Source organism: Epargyreus clarus, unplaced genomic scaffold, assembly GCF_041222505.1.
Source record: "Epargyreus clarus isolate Ecla_fem2 unplaced genomic scaffold, WU_Ecla_fem_2.2 ptg000033l, whole genome shotgun sequence".
Taxonomy (NCBI): Eukaryota; Metazoa; Arthropoda; class Insecta; order Lepidoptera; family Hesperiidae; genus Epargyreus; species Epargyreus clarus.
Genome location: NW_027332238.1, coordinates 1,113,124 through 1,130,283, shown reverse-complemented (window position 1 = coordinate 1,130,283; position 17,160 = coordinate 1,113,124). Strand labels below are relative to the sequence as shown.

Sequence of the window (17,160 nt, the reverse complement as noted above, 5' to 3'; positions counted from 1 at the left end):
GTATTGATATTGACTAATATTATTTAATTTTTCGTAAAAATAATGTTTTTGTTTCTTTCTTTCATTTTCAGTCCCGAAATGAAGTATGTAAGGTAGGCGAGGAGGCTCCACCACCGAATTTATATCCCAACGATTATTTAGCTTGCAGCGCGCCAAACCTGACAGCCGCCGCCATCTTGTCTATCGCGTCCATTTTGTTGACGGCAGCTGATATATGACGTCATCGTATGTAATAAAAAAAACATAAGTATAGTTTTGTTGACAGCAACAGATATGATGTCATTGTACGTATTAAAAAAAAACATAACTTTGGTTTTGTTGACAGCAACAGACATGACGTCATTGTACGTATTTAAAAAAAAACACAACTATGGTTTTGTTGACAGCAGCTGACATGACGTCATCGTACGAAACTTAAAAAAACATAAGTAAGGTTTTGTTGAAAGCAGCTGACCTATGACCTCATCGTACGTAAAAAAATCAAAACTATGATTTTGTTAACAACAACTGACATATGACGTCATCGCACGTAAAAAAAACATAACTATGGTTTGTTGACAGCAACTAACATATGACGTCATCGTTCGTAACTTAAAAAATATAACTATGATTTATTTTAGTAAAGATTGGAATCCAAAATAGATTTAGTATGTCTCGCTCTTACGTTATAGGCGATGAAATGAAATATATTTATCTTGCATAGGCCTGCATAGGCACTTACAAATTGTCAGTTACAATATTTTCTTAAACTACTACCGGATCGGAACGCGACCTCTACTGTAGCACTACCATGAGTTTACAAAAGTATTACTCGCTAGCGACTGCGTAAAATAAATGTATGAAAAATTGTACAGCGCCTCTGGTGGTTACTCGTAGAACTAAAATCCGTAGTGGCGTAACTCGATACGTAAAAAACCTATCGAAATCAAATCGCTAGCGAATGTCATTATGATCTATTGCCATACAAATTCGGTCCCATGAGTCATTAATTTGACAGACGTTGTCAAGAAATACCGTAACGATAGTAGTCATGTTATTCACTAGCAAAATGACAATAGTTTTCTATTTACAATTTCTATAGTGGCGTTTCTATGCCAACTCATGGTAGTGCTACTGAAAAGATCCGGTAAGAAATTCAGTGGGTTTGTCTTTTTTTAAGTGAAAGATAAATAGATCTTAATTAAAACAACTATTGAATACAGCAACCATTGGTTTACTTGAAATGACGTCATCGCAGTTACGTAAGATTTATTTAAAAAAAACTATGATAAGTTGCAATAAAGATAATGTTTTGTATATTTTTCTCACTCACACATTATAGGGAACAAACGAGAGGCATAGATTAGTAGCGAGAGGTGTTATTTTTTGGTTTTCAATTTTTATTGGAACGAGTAATACTTAATTATGTAATGAGGAGCATTTCAGTGATTTTTGTTTACGTCCGTTATTATTAATCAATCTACCCGTTGTTTTGGTTATCAAAGAGATTTGACAATTTCTTCATACTAGACATTTTCAAATTTCGATCTGTAGGTAAAATTTGGATAGGTTAATTATTAACATGGAGCGTTAGAAGTAACCTAATGAATGGTTTATGTCACAAATGACTTTGTAGTCATCAATACTATTGAATCTTTTAATTTTTATGAATTTAAGATAAAACTTAGATAACTTTTTATGTTTGACACAAAAAAATAACTTTCTTCTGTTAGAAATTCATTTGACATTTGGCGCCAATTTCTATGCCGCCATATTGTTTATCTGTCAAACTATTGAAAATGTTTTCATTTATATTCTGATAAACTTTTCTGTACGTGTGTCAGGGGCGCCACTGGCCATCATAATGTCACAGCTTGTCACAACTACCTAAGAAGTGGGGAATTTTAATGCTTATATACATCAATATTTAACATTTTATTATGAATCTCTTGTAATAATATGAGACATTATTAATTTTATTGATAAACAACATAAGTTCTAGTTTTTAAGATCGTAATTTTATTGAATAATCGTAAAAATTAAAAACATTTTATTTGGTGAAATTGAAAAATCGTTAATGAAGCTGATGACACATAACTGTTTTCGAATACTGCCACACGAACAGAAATAGTTATCGGACTATATAAAATTATTGTAATTTTTTCTGTAAAATATACTAGATTTCTTCTACAGAGCGTTTCTTCCAACACATGGTATACTAAAGGATGTACTAAACAATTACATTATATATAAGTACTTAATTTTTATTTGTAAGTTGACAAATGGTCGACATTTTAATTCTATATTATCTGTCTATTTTAACTTTGTATTCTAAGAAACGTATTTCAAAGATTCGTTTTAATAGAAATTATTATTACTTTGAAGATCTGGCATGGTCGTACAACCAACTTAATCTTGGTCTGGTCTTGTAAAATACCAATATTTTTTTTGTTTTTACGGCTTCACGTTTTTTGCATAGACAACGACAATATTTGACCAAAAGTATATGGGTTACACCGGTCCATAAACAACACATTATTCGCAAAAAATGTAAAAAAAACTTGAAAGTAATGCACTAGAGTGCCCTCTAGTGTTGCAAATGTCCATAAAAGTTAACAAAATGTACGTAGGAGTTCTTGATTGAAACAAACTGTAGTAGATTTATTTTTGTAAAATTTCTCATTTTAATTTAACGCATCAGTTAGTCAAAACTTATTTAGAATTATTTTATTTTATACATGCGCTGCTGTGTTTGTGACTATAGTTATACAGCAAGAATGTGTGGAATTTCACCGTTGTACATAAACGGCACATACACACAGCACCATGAAAACGAAATGATATAACTTAAAATATATTTAAGTAGGTACTTTAATTCGTCTTAGTTTCGTCTTAATTGCCATATTATAACTTATTCTTTTTATTTTTAAGGGTACACATAGCTATAGTATACAGGATGAGTTTTAAGCTTTGGTATTGTAGTTGATAAAAGATGGCGCCACTTGCTTAGGCATTTCAACTGACTAATATCTTTATGACTAGGTTTTACCCTGTTCTAGACAATATCGTTCTGAATTTTTAATCCACTTTCTAAAAAAAAAACGTTTCTATATATGACATATTTCTACCTAATCTATTCTATAGTCTGATTCATAATTAGGTGTCCAAAATGTAAACAAAGAAATGTCACTGTCAAAATTAACAAGAAACAAAAACTGTAACAAACTCAACAAAAAACTAAAATTTAACAAATATACACAATTTAACGAACGCGTTATGTAAACGAAAAAATATTCGAGTTCGATCACAATCACGAAAATGAATAATATCAGTTACGAAACTTAAATGACAGCACAAGAAATGTCTTGGATTCCGATTGTGTTACCATTATCACATTTTAATTTTCTACCATAAACTTTGTTTTTTATTATTATTACTGTATGGAACGAAATTGAGGTGATATAAATTTTAGAATATGTGAATTAATCTTAATTTATTTAGATTATTATTTTATTATTGTTGTATTACTTTAATATCGACTAAAATAAGAAACTACTATTTCTAACGTATTTTCTTGATAGGTCAACACCTTTATTTACATTTTGGACACCTAATTATGAATCAGACTATAGATTTAAATATTTTGATACCTTTGAAGTTAAATGTTTTGGGTTTTTGAAGTTATACTTCGTTTGCGAGTTGTAATGAGAGTGATGTATATAAAACCGGCATATAAAAAGTCGATCCCATAAAGGTGAGTAGTAAATATAGCAAGTTTTGCAGATAATAATATTTTTCATTTACAAACCTTGCAATATTTACTCATAGATTAGTAAAGATTACTCACTCCTAACAAGAAAATGTACCCAGTTTTGAGAATTGAAATAGTTGCCTAAGAAAGTTTTGCCACGTCTCCGTACTAAAATGTCCCTAAAATATTTGAAATAATTATTTATTTATTATGTAAATTACGCAGTATTAGTTATTTATTCGTAAATTTTCTCTAAAAATGTTTTTATTTGTCAAGAATTCAAAAAAAGAACTTACTAATAAGCCGTTTTTGGCTTCATTCAATTTCAAGGCGGCGAAGTATCTTTACTAATCTATGTATTTACTATATAACATCATTGCTGTCCTAGCACACCACCTTTTTTAGGTAGGCTGCTCGCGCCATATATATTTTTTTAATTACTTATTGTGGCGCATTATGTACCTATCATTATCATCACCTATTATTATCTACCTATTATATTTTGTAACAGTTTCAATTCTTGTGTATTTGCATATAAACGCACTCTGTTTCTTTTATATTTAATGCACTAAAGAAGTATAGCTTCTCAAATGTGTACGTAAGTGCACACAAAGTTGGATTTTTTTATTTAGACTCGTCCTGTATATTAACTTGTGTACAATGTCTTATACTTAATTTTAAAAATACTTTCTTAATTTTAATTATTTTTGAGATTGTGGTTATCAAATTATTTCGTCCAAAAACCAAAAAGCGATTTTTTATATTTTGTTCGAATTTCTATTACTTTATATAAGTTTTTTTTAAGTAGAATTTATAGATACTATTTTACTTAAAGAGATTATTTTGTATTCATTATCCAATATAGAATTATGCAATATTGATTAAATTATTAATATTTTAAATCGAGTTATATCAGCTTTAATACAGTGTAAAAACTTCTTAAAAGGTATTAAAAATTATATTACATCAGTAAAAAAAATATAAATTTACGGCTATGAATTATTGGTATTATTATAATAGTTGCCAGAAAAAATATCTGTAGGAAAAAATATTATTGTAACTCTATTCGGTTACTTCGTTCATGTTTTTGTTTAAAAACTTTGGCTCAATTTTGAATTAATACAAAAAATAAAATAGGTTTTATATAATATTTAAGAATGTCTTTATACATAAAAAACACGTTTTAAGGGCTGTTTTATCAAAGGGTAAAAACGGAACCCTATTACTAAGACTCCGCTGTCTGTCCGTCTGTCACTGGGCTCTATCTCCTGAACCGTAATAGATAGACATTTGAAATTTTCACAGAATATGTATAATGGTGGCCGCTATAATAACAAAGAATTAAAAATCTTAAAAATAAAACAAAATCGTACTTGGCCAATTATTATAAAATGGCGCTATGTAATGTGACATGATGTGACAGATAGTTTAAATATTATAAAATAACTTTAGTGACTAACCCTATCTCCTAATGTGACTTAAATAGTGGGGAACTTAAACAGAATATTTTATTTTTATAAACGTAAAACTGCTAGTCCGCTCTGAATATAGAAATAACTCGCGTCGCCATAGCAAATTGTCTGACTACACCTGCTCGCAACAACTTCAGAGCGGACTAGCAGTTTGGCGCGGACTATAATCTAATGTATCCCTGAATATTCACTAAGAACTTACCATTGTAAATATTTTGTTATTTTATTTAGTGGTGCTTTTCGCTTTAATATTATTTCAATTCCTACTTTTTTAAGTTTGCCAATCATTTTTAATATGTCTACATTAACTTGCAATTATATTAAAAATAAAAACTCGACTGCTTATAAATATTGTCTATTGTCACTCTCACAATTTAGACGAATCCAACGACACCTCATATGTTAAACCAAGCCGTTTGTGCTGCAGCGTGACAAAGAATGACACATACATACATACGCTCGAATTACATTACCCTCCGCTGTCGGGTACATAACATATACTTATTTGTGCTTTTTACGGACTAATTTTCATTATTATGTAGTGTTTTAGTCAATTTTCTTGACGTTTTCAGAAATCCTATTGTTAATTTAGACATATTATGCAATTACTTGGTTTCACTATGAAATAAACTCTAGATAAATTATTTTATGATACCTTACACGTCACGGCACGACTACGATACGATTAGTCGTCATATGTTTAAAAACAACAAATTACTTTTTCTAGTTTGGAGAAGTTTTACCAGAAAAAATATTAAAAATAAACTTGTATTTACTTACAATAATATAACCCTTCCTTGGCAGTCGGGTAATTAATTATGCATTTTTTTAAAAAATGTGATAAATGAAATTAAATAAGAAGTCGTTGTCGTGATGTCGTGTCGTAGTCGTCCCGTGTAAACGAACCACCTTGTACAGTGAATTGTAAAAATTGTAAATTATTCATAGACTTTCATACCGAATAAATTTAATATTAACTAATTGGAAATGTACTGATTTGTAATAAAGAATATTTTAAATAAAGGTATTGTTTTTATTTAAGTTAAACTACTCATCGTCATCATCAATACATTACTGTCCCACTGCTGGGCACGGGTCTCCTCCCAGAATGAGAAGGATTAGGTCATAGTCCACCGCGCTGGCCAAGTGCGTATTGGTAGACTTCACATGTATTTGAAAACTTTATTAAAGACATCTTTGGCATGTAATTTTTCTCACAATACTGTTATTCATTAAACACTAAACATGTGTGGAGACTTCTCGCTACTTGTCAATAGATGGCGCCACGAGTATTCTGAATCACGCTATCGAAGTTTTCTCAAAATGTTGCATATATACAAATTCAGAACTGAGACTGACGGAGCACGGCCGCTGTCCGGGCATGATCACCTAGCACACAGGGAGATCTACTTTTCTCTAAACAATTTATAATTGTTTCCTAATACGCATTTAAAAAAATCATTGCTTGGTGCTTAGAATTAGAATTTTGAAGGAGGTAGAACCTTCGGACCACCACACCTATTTCTGTCTCATAACATGCGTTAAACGTTGCTGTGTTCTGGTTTGAAGGGTGTGGTAAGGGAGACAGACTTTTCCGAGGCGTTCCAGCTTAGTCCTCAGGGGTAGCGGCGCATCTGTGGCCGACCTCAGGTAGGAATATCTAATCCTATCTGGGGTTGATTACAGATGTCCGCCCATGGGGGCGGCAGTAGTCACTTACCATCAGGTGGACTGCATGCTCGTCTGCTACTCCTATATTATAAAAAAATGAGCACCCCGAACCGGCGTGAGAGGCCAAAGTTTATAAATCTAATCTACACTACTATTATAAAGAGGAAAACTTTGTTTGTTTGTTTGGTTGTAATGAATAGGCTCAAAAACTACTAGACCGATTTTAAAAATTTTTCACCATTCGAAAGCTACATTATCCACGAGTAACATAGGCTATATATTATACGAAATATATTTGATAAATAGATTTTGTACAGTACAAAGTTTTCCGGGTCAGGTAGTCAAAAATAAAACACCAATTGTAGTAAAGATCTTTATTTTTCAAAAAATATCATTATAATATTCATTTACTATTTTATATATACAAAACTAAATGTGTCATGGGATTTCCAAAAAATATAAATAATACTTATATAATATTGTTAGTTTGTCTGACTGTTTACATACATTATAATATGAAAAAATCAAAATGTATTTTAAAGTTTCACATATTACATTTTAACAAAATCATGTTTATTTATTTTTAAAGTACAAAGTAAAAAAAAAAAACATTTTTTGTAACTTTTGAAACAGCTGATCTAAATTTAAATAACTAATCAAAAAAAATATATAAGTGGCATATTTAGACATAATAAAACGCTTTGTATAAGTGTCTTCTACCACACTTCAAACCAGAACATCAGCTACACTGTTATAACAGAATTAGGTGTGACCAGGTGCCACAGTAAGTTCTACCACCTTAATTTTCTATGGTAGAATTTTGACACTTTGTAAATTAAAAAAAAAACTATTAGTTGTTTAATCTGATTGTGTGGTTCTGAACTATTTTATATTCAATATTATTTTTTAAATTTAAGAACTACATTAAAATTCTACTGTATATAATTTTAAATCACGATCATAACATTAAATTATTTGATAAATCTATCGAATATAAATTCAAGATAATAAATAATAGTGAATACCTAATACTTATGAAGTCAGACAAACTTTACAATGGAACTTGGAATATAGAAAAATATAGAGCGCGTTTAATAATAATTTGTGACAACATGACTGTGTATCAACAGTTTATTGAAACACATTAAAAATAAACACCATTTTTAACCACACAGTCGTATAGTCGTAGTCACGTAGACACACACAAATATACATTCAACCAAACTCACTAAAATCAACAATTACATAAGGTCGAACCAGAACACAGCAGCGCTACACTGCTGTTATAACAAAAAATAGGTGTGGCGGTGGTGCCGCCGGAGTCGAACCACAAAGGCATCTAAATTTAATTTATGGTTCATTTATTTCTACATAACATACGTGACAAAACAAAATCATATTGTCCATACAAAATATAAACATATCTGGGGGCACGGCAGTGCGCCCCCAAGTCGTGCAAAATTTATATCTTCCATAACAGGACCGCAGGCACGGGCAGTGCCTGTCAACATATTTTATAGGTCAATAATTATTTAATATGATTTTGTCTGACTCGACACGTTCTATGCCTGTAGATATAAACAGGTAAGACGATCCGCGCGACAGGAAAGAGGCCCTTACAACGTTTTAAATAGTCATACTATACAGTATTAAATTACTTACTTTAATTACATCAAAATTAATTCTTATCTTTGAGAATCAAAATGGATACAGTCTAAATCATTTCGACATAATCTGATACATATACATACTTAAACTGTAAGTACATATTGCGTCGTCTATGATTCTATATTCCAAGTAATAGACACAAACAAAGAAAATGCCGCGTCCGCACGCTCGCCAAACCTCCACAAACAAACAAATTCAAACGTGTTTGACTGTTTGTCTTGCTTTGTGTAGCAAGCAGATCCAATAGTTTAAATAGTAAATCAAAGGGTATTTGCCGAAGCTCGAGACGCGTCCACACATTTATTCGTAGAGGTTTGGAAGCAAGTGCTATGCGTGTGAAAGCATGATAAAATTACATTTATGTACAACTTATATTACTAATTGTAGGTTTAACTTAACTATGCCTCATTTACAAGAACTGTCTCAAAATCAAGCAAGAAAATTTATTAATTTGCATGTACTTATGGGTAATACCTACTGAGATTAGGGATGGCGATCCGAGATCGATATTTTGGAGTCAAAAATCGATTATCGTAAATGATCTTCAGCAATTGATCGATTCAGTGAATCGATATTTCATTATGGAAAAACGAAATTCGATTTTTTTGGACTTGCTTATTTGAATTGAATTTTTAGCTCAGCAATACGTATTTCAGTGATTGTTAGTCCTGACGACCTCTTAGTTTTTGCTAATTATGTATATTTGAAGATAGATTTGTGGAGAATCGATTTTTGGAGTCGAATTTTTCGGCATAAATTTTTTTGTGAATCGATTGAACACATTTCAATTCGAACCGATTCAAGAATCGATACCTTTCGGAAAGAATCGCCATCCCTAATTTATATACCACTACTTAAAAACGTAGATAGGTCATACGAAAGTGTCCCAAGGGACACTTTTCGTAATCAAACGAAAAGTGTCCCATGCGATATGTTTATCTCTTTTTCGCGCATTCATTTAGTCGTGCTATCCTACTCGCACCTTAAACCTTCGTAGTCTCTATTTCTTGTGATGGGCGCGGATTTTGTTTGTAACCTATCTGCGTTTTTACTAGTGGTATATCAATGGTAAGACACCATAAAAATTACTTATAATACAAAAGTCATAAAATATATGTGTTTTATTTCAACAAATGTAGCGTTACGGTTATATATTTATTTAATACCAGCTCCACGGCTTCGATGGCATTCGGAGGTTTTTTATCTATCCCTCGGGACCGGTACATTTTCGGGATAAAAAGCACCTTATAGCCTTTTCTAACATGTGTACACAACGTGTGTACAAAATTTCATGACAACGATTGTTATGTAGTTAAGGCGTGAAAGTGTGACAAACAAACTCACATTCACTAACTAATATAATAAATATCAGTTAGGAATTTAGGATGTTATGTCAAATTGTACGATAATCTCCTTTTCGAGAAACTTCTTGTAAATGAGTTTTAACAATTGAATAATTTAATTAAATTGCGCTTTTTTCAATTGTCAATTTAATATTAAGTTATTCAAATTAAAAATATTTTTTGTATGTGTTACATTATGAATACATAAACAGTTTATATATGTTGGTGACTGACGTCATTCGTTACGTTTTGTTCATCGCGCGTAATTCATATGCAATCTATCTTTGTATTGCCTACTAAGCAATGTCAATTTTTCTTACTAAAAATTATCAAATTTAGATCTTTGGTAAGCAAAAATTGGACAGATAGCTTATCAATAATCGACGTATATCTACATACTAACCATTAGTGATAATCCAATTCAATCCATCTAGTTTTAACAACCAGAGATCTAAATTTGAAAATGTGTTGTATTAAGAAATTCCAAAGCGATCTTTGGTAGGCAAAACATTGGATTGATTATAAATAACGGATGACAGTTAAAGACATGTGCCGTGGCAGACAAGAGTTTATTTTTCAAGGTTTTTTAGATAAAGTTAGTGGTAAACAATTGAAAATTTAGGGCTGTATGTATTTGTAATGCCGAATAATAATAAAAAAAAAGATATTTTTTTACTAAAATAAAATGTGAATATTTTTTGTTAAAATTAAATAAGTGTGGGCCATTTAGTGTGTATCATTTAGGGGTTTAAAAACAGTTTACATTCTATTCTCAGACCTACTGAATATACACACAAAATTTCATAAAAATCGATCAATCAATTTCTGAGGAGTTTTGTTACAAACACCGTGATACGAAAATTTTAAACATTAAACATGATTTTGTCTGACACGGTCCGTGCCTGACACGTTTACTGTCTGTAGATATAAAAGCTTAATACGCCTTTAAAAAGAAAACATTTGAAAATTACTTGCATTTTTGAAACTATAATATTTTTGGCGTAAATTTGACAAAAAAAATATCTAAACCGGTCAACAATTCCACACATTTACAATATTCGTACACGCTCACACATCGCACATAAGAAAGAGCTCATAAACGGACTATCATCAATCCATCACTGTCCCACTGCTGGGCACGGGTCTCCTCTCATAATGAGGATTAGGCCATAGTCCACCGCGCTGGACAAGTGCGTATTGGTACACTTCACATACCTTTGAGAACTTTTTAAGGCGTATAGGTTTTCTCACGTTATCTTACCGTTTATAGCAAATGTTAATTAATTTCTAATACGCACATAATTTTGCAAAATCAGAGGTACGTAGCTGGGATTTGAATCTTGCACCCTCGCATTGAGCCGCCACTGCTATGGGAAAGTGTACAACCCCAGATAGGAGTGCAGTCCTACCTGAGGTCACAGCTGCTACTGAGCACTAAGCAACGCCTCGTATAGTGTCTCCTACCACACTTCAAATCAGAACAGCAGCTACACTGTTAACAGAAATAGGTGACGGTGGTGCCTCCGGAGTAACACCACAAAATATTCTACCATTTTTTTTTATAATATAGGAGTAGCAGACGAGTATGCAGTCCACCTGATGGTAAGTGGCTACTGCCGCCCATGGACATCCGTAATCAACCCCAGATAGGATTAGATATTCCTACCTGAGGTCGGTAACAGAACTATTGCAGATATAGACAAAAATTTGTCCGTTTATGAGCCCGTAAACAATATCTTATACTTTCTAATAACTTAGTTGAGAAAATAGTTCTTTGATTTAAGATACTATAGTTAATTAGTTACTATAGTTAATAAAGTTACTATAGTTAATTATTTACAATTGAAAACTTATACTAAGGGGCCTGTAATGATTAAATATTTTGACAATTGATTTTTTAAATTTAATTTTATATAAAGGTGTAAATAAAATCTTACGCAAGTTTAAAAATTGTAGTTAAAAATAAATTTTAGTTAAAATAATTTAAGGTTACTAATATTTTAAAATTGCAAAAACATTTTACTTAAAATATATACATTATAAATTAATTTATTTATAACATTTGAATTTTCAATTTTGACATTAGCATTTTAAAATATGTTCAACATCAAACCATAACCTACGAAAAAAAATAAAAGATTTTATCAATAATTTTTAAGTTTTTAATATTTTTATTGAAATTATACAAACTTTGGTGTATTTAGTAAAATATATGATTGAAAAGTTTTTTTAGATAATTTTAAAATATTTTAAAGTTTTATTTTTATTGAAGTTATTCTACTTTTGAGGCATTTGAAAAAAGTCTGAATGTAATTTTCGCGCGCGACGAAATTGCGCGTGTCGATGTAACACATAACTTATTTGTAGTATTTATTTTCGTCCCTTGGTCGTTTGGTTATTTAAAAAACATAAAAAAGCAATATTAATTAAGTATACAAAAGAAGTATAACTTCCAACGTGTGTACCCATGTACACAGACTCTGCTATAACTTCCCACATATGTACATGGGTACACACATGCTTCTATGTCCCCTTGCGTAAGATTCTTCACAACATTACTATTTCGAAAACATTTAGAAACTTTACCTACAGGATTCCTTACATAACATCCATTACATTCCTTATAAATTTACCATTCATTCATTCGGTCACTTATAAAGACCGGAGTGAACGACTCACTCATACTGACTTAACTAACACTAAGACACATGAATACTGTTATAAATATGTAGTTATCTAAAGTTGGCACACACATACACATGCTTGTGAACGCGGCGTGACGTCACCGCCTGAAACAATCACATCTCATCTCTTTCACGTGTTTACGATGTGACAGAGACAAGTATAGTTTCGCTATATTAGGATAATACAAAATACAGGATGTTCCTTTTTATATGTGTTATTTTTAAGTGAATCAACTTCTTGAGCTAAAATGGAATTTTTAGGAACCAAAACCTATTTTTTTGGATTATTGTCTAGAGTGTTTTAATAATCAGGCTGTTCATCATTCAGTTTATCTAGGAAGGACGCTAGAAGCAGCAATTTGAATAAGAATATGAAACTTTTTGAAATTACACTTCTTTTGAGCTGTTTGGGAAAATTTAATAGGTTAATATTTTTTAGTTATATGCCAAAGAAGTATAATTTCTTAGATACGCACGATTTTATTATTACACGAGCTTTTGCGCGCGGCTTCGCTCGCGTTACGAAGTATTATTATTAACTAAGAAGATATATACAAACTTTCATCCCCTATTTTATCCCCTTGGGGGTAGAATTGATGATTTTTTTTTCTTAGCGGATGCCTACGTCATAACATCTACCTGCATGCCGATCCGTCCAGTGGTTTGGGCTGTGCGTTGATAGATCACTATGTCAGTCAGTTACCTTTAAGTTATATATATTTAGATTAATGGAACATCCTGTATTACCAACATATATCTGTGTACTATGAACGTGCCAACTTTAGTTAAATAGTAATAGTAGTATAGTTATTACTAAAATAAAAAAGTGGAATATTGTGATTCATAGACACCTAATAGACGCGTCTTTACGAAACGGAAGACCTTATATAGTATCTCTTAACACTTAAAACTAAAACACCAGCTATACAACAGAAATAGGTGTGACGGTGGTGCCGCCGAGTTAAACCACAAAGGATTCTATGAATTGCAGGTAGAAATTGCTATAAAATCAGCCTATTTATCCCTGTCACGCTGCTAGAAAATATAGAAGACACAGCAGTAGATTAGCGCCCGTTAATAATCAATCTATCCAAGCCATTTTTTAATAATATAGGAATAGCAGACGAGCAGGCCACCTAAAGGTAAATGGCTACTGCCGACCATGGACATCTGTAGAACCCTAGATAGGATTAGATATTCTACCTGAGGTCGGCCACAGGTGCACCGCTACCCCTGAGGACTAAGCTGGAACGCCTCGGAAAAGTATGTCTCCCTTGCTACGCCAATTTCTGACTAGTACAATTCTCAAATCGATATCTTGTAAGCAAATTAAAAGATAGATTGATTATTAATAATGGGACCCAAAGGCTTTGGCAATGCGTATTTAGATATATTATTGGTGTTATCTGATATGATTGTTTGGATTTATTATTGTATATGCTTATTAGACACTTGTCTATCCACAAATTTACAGCTATCGTATTATAAATTATTGTTAGGAGTCCATAGCCTTACTTCATCTATAGAAAAGAGGTACATATTTATTCAGCAATATTTTAGTTATTATTGTAGTAGGGACAGTCCACCTGATGGTAAGTCACTGTATGGACATCTGTACAACTCCATATAGAGCAGGTTCTACCTGAAGCCGATCAGCGTCGCTAGTCCTGAGGACTAAGATAGAACGCTTGTAAGACTACGATGACCCGCAACGCAGTTATCAATAGAACACAAGACGTTCCAGCTTCGTCTTCGTCCAGTAAAAACGCATCTTAAACTTATAGAACTGACAGGTTTGCTTCATATGGGAACACGTGGCGTTCCGACCTAGTCTCTAAAGATTTTTTTAAAACATAGAGGTAGCAGACGAGCTTGCAGGACACCTGATGGTAAATATGTATATTATATCAGATTAAGATTCTTATTTGAGATCGACCACAGATGCGCCGCTTCCCCTGAGGGCTAAGCTGGAACGCCTCGGACAAGTATGTCTCCCTTACCACACTTCAAACCAGAATACAGCAGCGCTACACTGCCGTTATAACAGAATTGAGTGTGGCTGTGGTGCTGGAGTCGAACCACAGAGGGTTCTACCACCTTCTATCTATCAGGTAGCACTTTACTCGTATATAGAGTTGCTATCAGATGTTTGGTGGTGCCATCGCAACCACAGAGGGTTCTACCACCTTCTGTCAGGTAGCACTCTTCTCTATTTAGAGAGTATCAGATGTTTATAGGCAACATTGACATACAAACAGGTGGACTTGTTTCATACACAAAAATTAAAATACATAATCCCACATACATCTAAGTTTACAAAAGAATCACATAATCATTATGTTACGTATAAAAATTGATAAAAGTAGAAAATTGTTAAAAATATGCTTTCTATAATAATAATATAGACCTTTGATTTATATTCGTGACGGATTAAAGTTATTGCTTATTATGTACAGGGTGATAAGATCGCGAAAAAAAATCTTATAAAAAAAAACAAAAAAACAAAAAAAAAGCTAAATCAAAAACAAATTAATCTAACGTTAATCATGTACAAATATTATAAAAAGATTTTTTTATTTTTTTTTAAGATATTAAATTAAACTTTTTCTTAGTTTTTTATTGGATATTATGTACAGGGTGATAAGAAATCGCGAAAAAAAAAATCTTATAAAAAAAACTAAATCAAAAACAAATTAATCATTAATCATGTACAGACATTATAAAAAGATTTTTAATTTTTTTTTTAAGATTTTAAAATGAACTTTTTCTTAGTTTTTCATTGGATATTATGTACAGGGTGATAAGAGATCGCGAAAAAAAAATCTTATAAAGAAAACTAAATCAAAAACAAATTAATCTAACGTTAATCATGTACAGACATTATAAAAATATTTTTAATTTTTTTTTTAAAGATTTTAAAATGAACTTTTTCTTAGTTTTTTATTGGATATTATGTACAGGGTGATAAGAGATTGTGGAAAAAAAAATCTTATAAAAAAAAACTAAATCAAAAACAAATTAATCATTAATCATGTACAGACATTATATAAAGATTTTTAATTTTTTTTTAAGATTTTAAAATAAACTTTTTCTTAGTTTTTTTTTAACTTTTTTATAAAAACTTTGTATCAACAAAAAATAGCTACAAAAAAGTCTGTATAAAAAAGTGTCTGATCTAAAAGAGACACAAAACCAAAATGAGCTACAGTAGCGCCAGATTCCTTATAGCGCGAGATATCTTAATGACATAGTGGCTGGCGGGGGGGAGTGGGGGAGGATCAGCGGAACAAATTGTTCGAAGAGCTTCTTTCTGAACGACAATAAAGCTTGAAACTAAATCAAATTTATGTCAACAAATTTCAGTGGTATTTGATCTGTGCTATTTTAACCCTCCCCTTCCCTTACACCGTTGTGGTTACACCCATGAAATACATACTCATCAAAATAAAAAAGATTTCAAAAATGAAAAGTTAAAAAAAACTTAAAAATGACCACATACTCATGATCCCAAACACGACTTTCAAAATGATAAATGTATATAGATGCCGTATATACATTTTTAACAAAACCTTAAGAAATCAAAAGTATTTTTTTTATTTTACGTATTTACAGAAAATTACTAAAACCACAACAATAATTAACATCTAATATATATGTATGTATAGCCCGCGCCAAACTGCTAGTCCGCTCTGAAGTTGTTGCGAGCAGGTGTAGTCATACAATTTGCTATGACGCGATTCATTTCTATATTCAGGGCGGACTAGCAGTTTTACGCGGACTATAAGACTCTAAATCTATAGTTTCGATTACCTGTAAGACCGACTATATACTCAATAAGACCTAATGAGACTTGAAGCCTGGAGAAAATACCACAAGTCTTATACATTTCTGGTAACCTATATATACTAATAGATTAATATCCGTTATTAATAATAGATCTATCCATTGTTTAGAAACAAAAGACCAACGATAGAAAATTTACAGTTATTTCATACAAGAAATTGACAAATTTCGATCCTTGGTAAAAAAATGGATAGATTAAATATTAATAACGTAAGAGGTTAAAATTATCGCAAAATTCCGATATTTTAAATATAATAGTTACACATTTAACGAAAAACACCTAATAATTTTATAGTTTAATACCTAATAGATTTGATTAAATATAAGTTACGTTCCTATACATAAAAATAAGACCGAATCTATATAATAGACGATATAGTAATAGACATAGATAAGACTAATGCCCATTATCAATATTCAATCTATCTAACATTTTGCCTACCGAAAATCACCATTTGACTGTTTTTATACAAGACATTGCCAAATTTCAATCTTTGGTAGACGAAAGATAGATTGAATATTAACAACGGATGAAAATCTTTAAATTTTCTTACTACAAGTGAAGACGCTATACATGGAAGTAAGACCTAAGTTCTAAATAAATCTACGCTATGAATAAGTATATGAAAATCTAAAGGCCCTAACGGTCTTATAATCTTTATACATTACTTTATTATTTAATAAGTTAGAATATCGTTTATTAAGTCATTAGATGCCTGGACTCAAATAACGATTTTAAGTCTTTATTT

At 31.4% G+C, this 17,160-nt stretch overlaps 1 protein-coding gene across 1 annotated transcript in view; it reads left to right on the top strand.

Moving 5' to 3' along the window:
- Invadolysin (leishmanolysin-like peptidase, invadolysin) overlaps positions 1–780 on the top strand; it is an 89,310-nt gene extending 88,530 nt beyond the window's left edge. The window contains exon 18 of the mRNA XM_073090798.1: positions 72–780. Within this exon, the coding sequence (XP_072946899.1) occupies positions 72–218 (147 nt within the window). The 3' untranslated portion in view covers positions 219–780. The remainder of the gene's footprint in view (positions 1–71) is intronic.
- Positions 781–17,160: the final 16,380 nt, after the last annotated feature.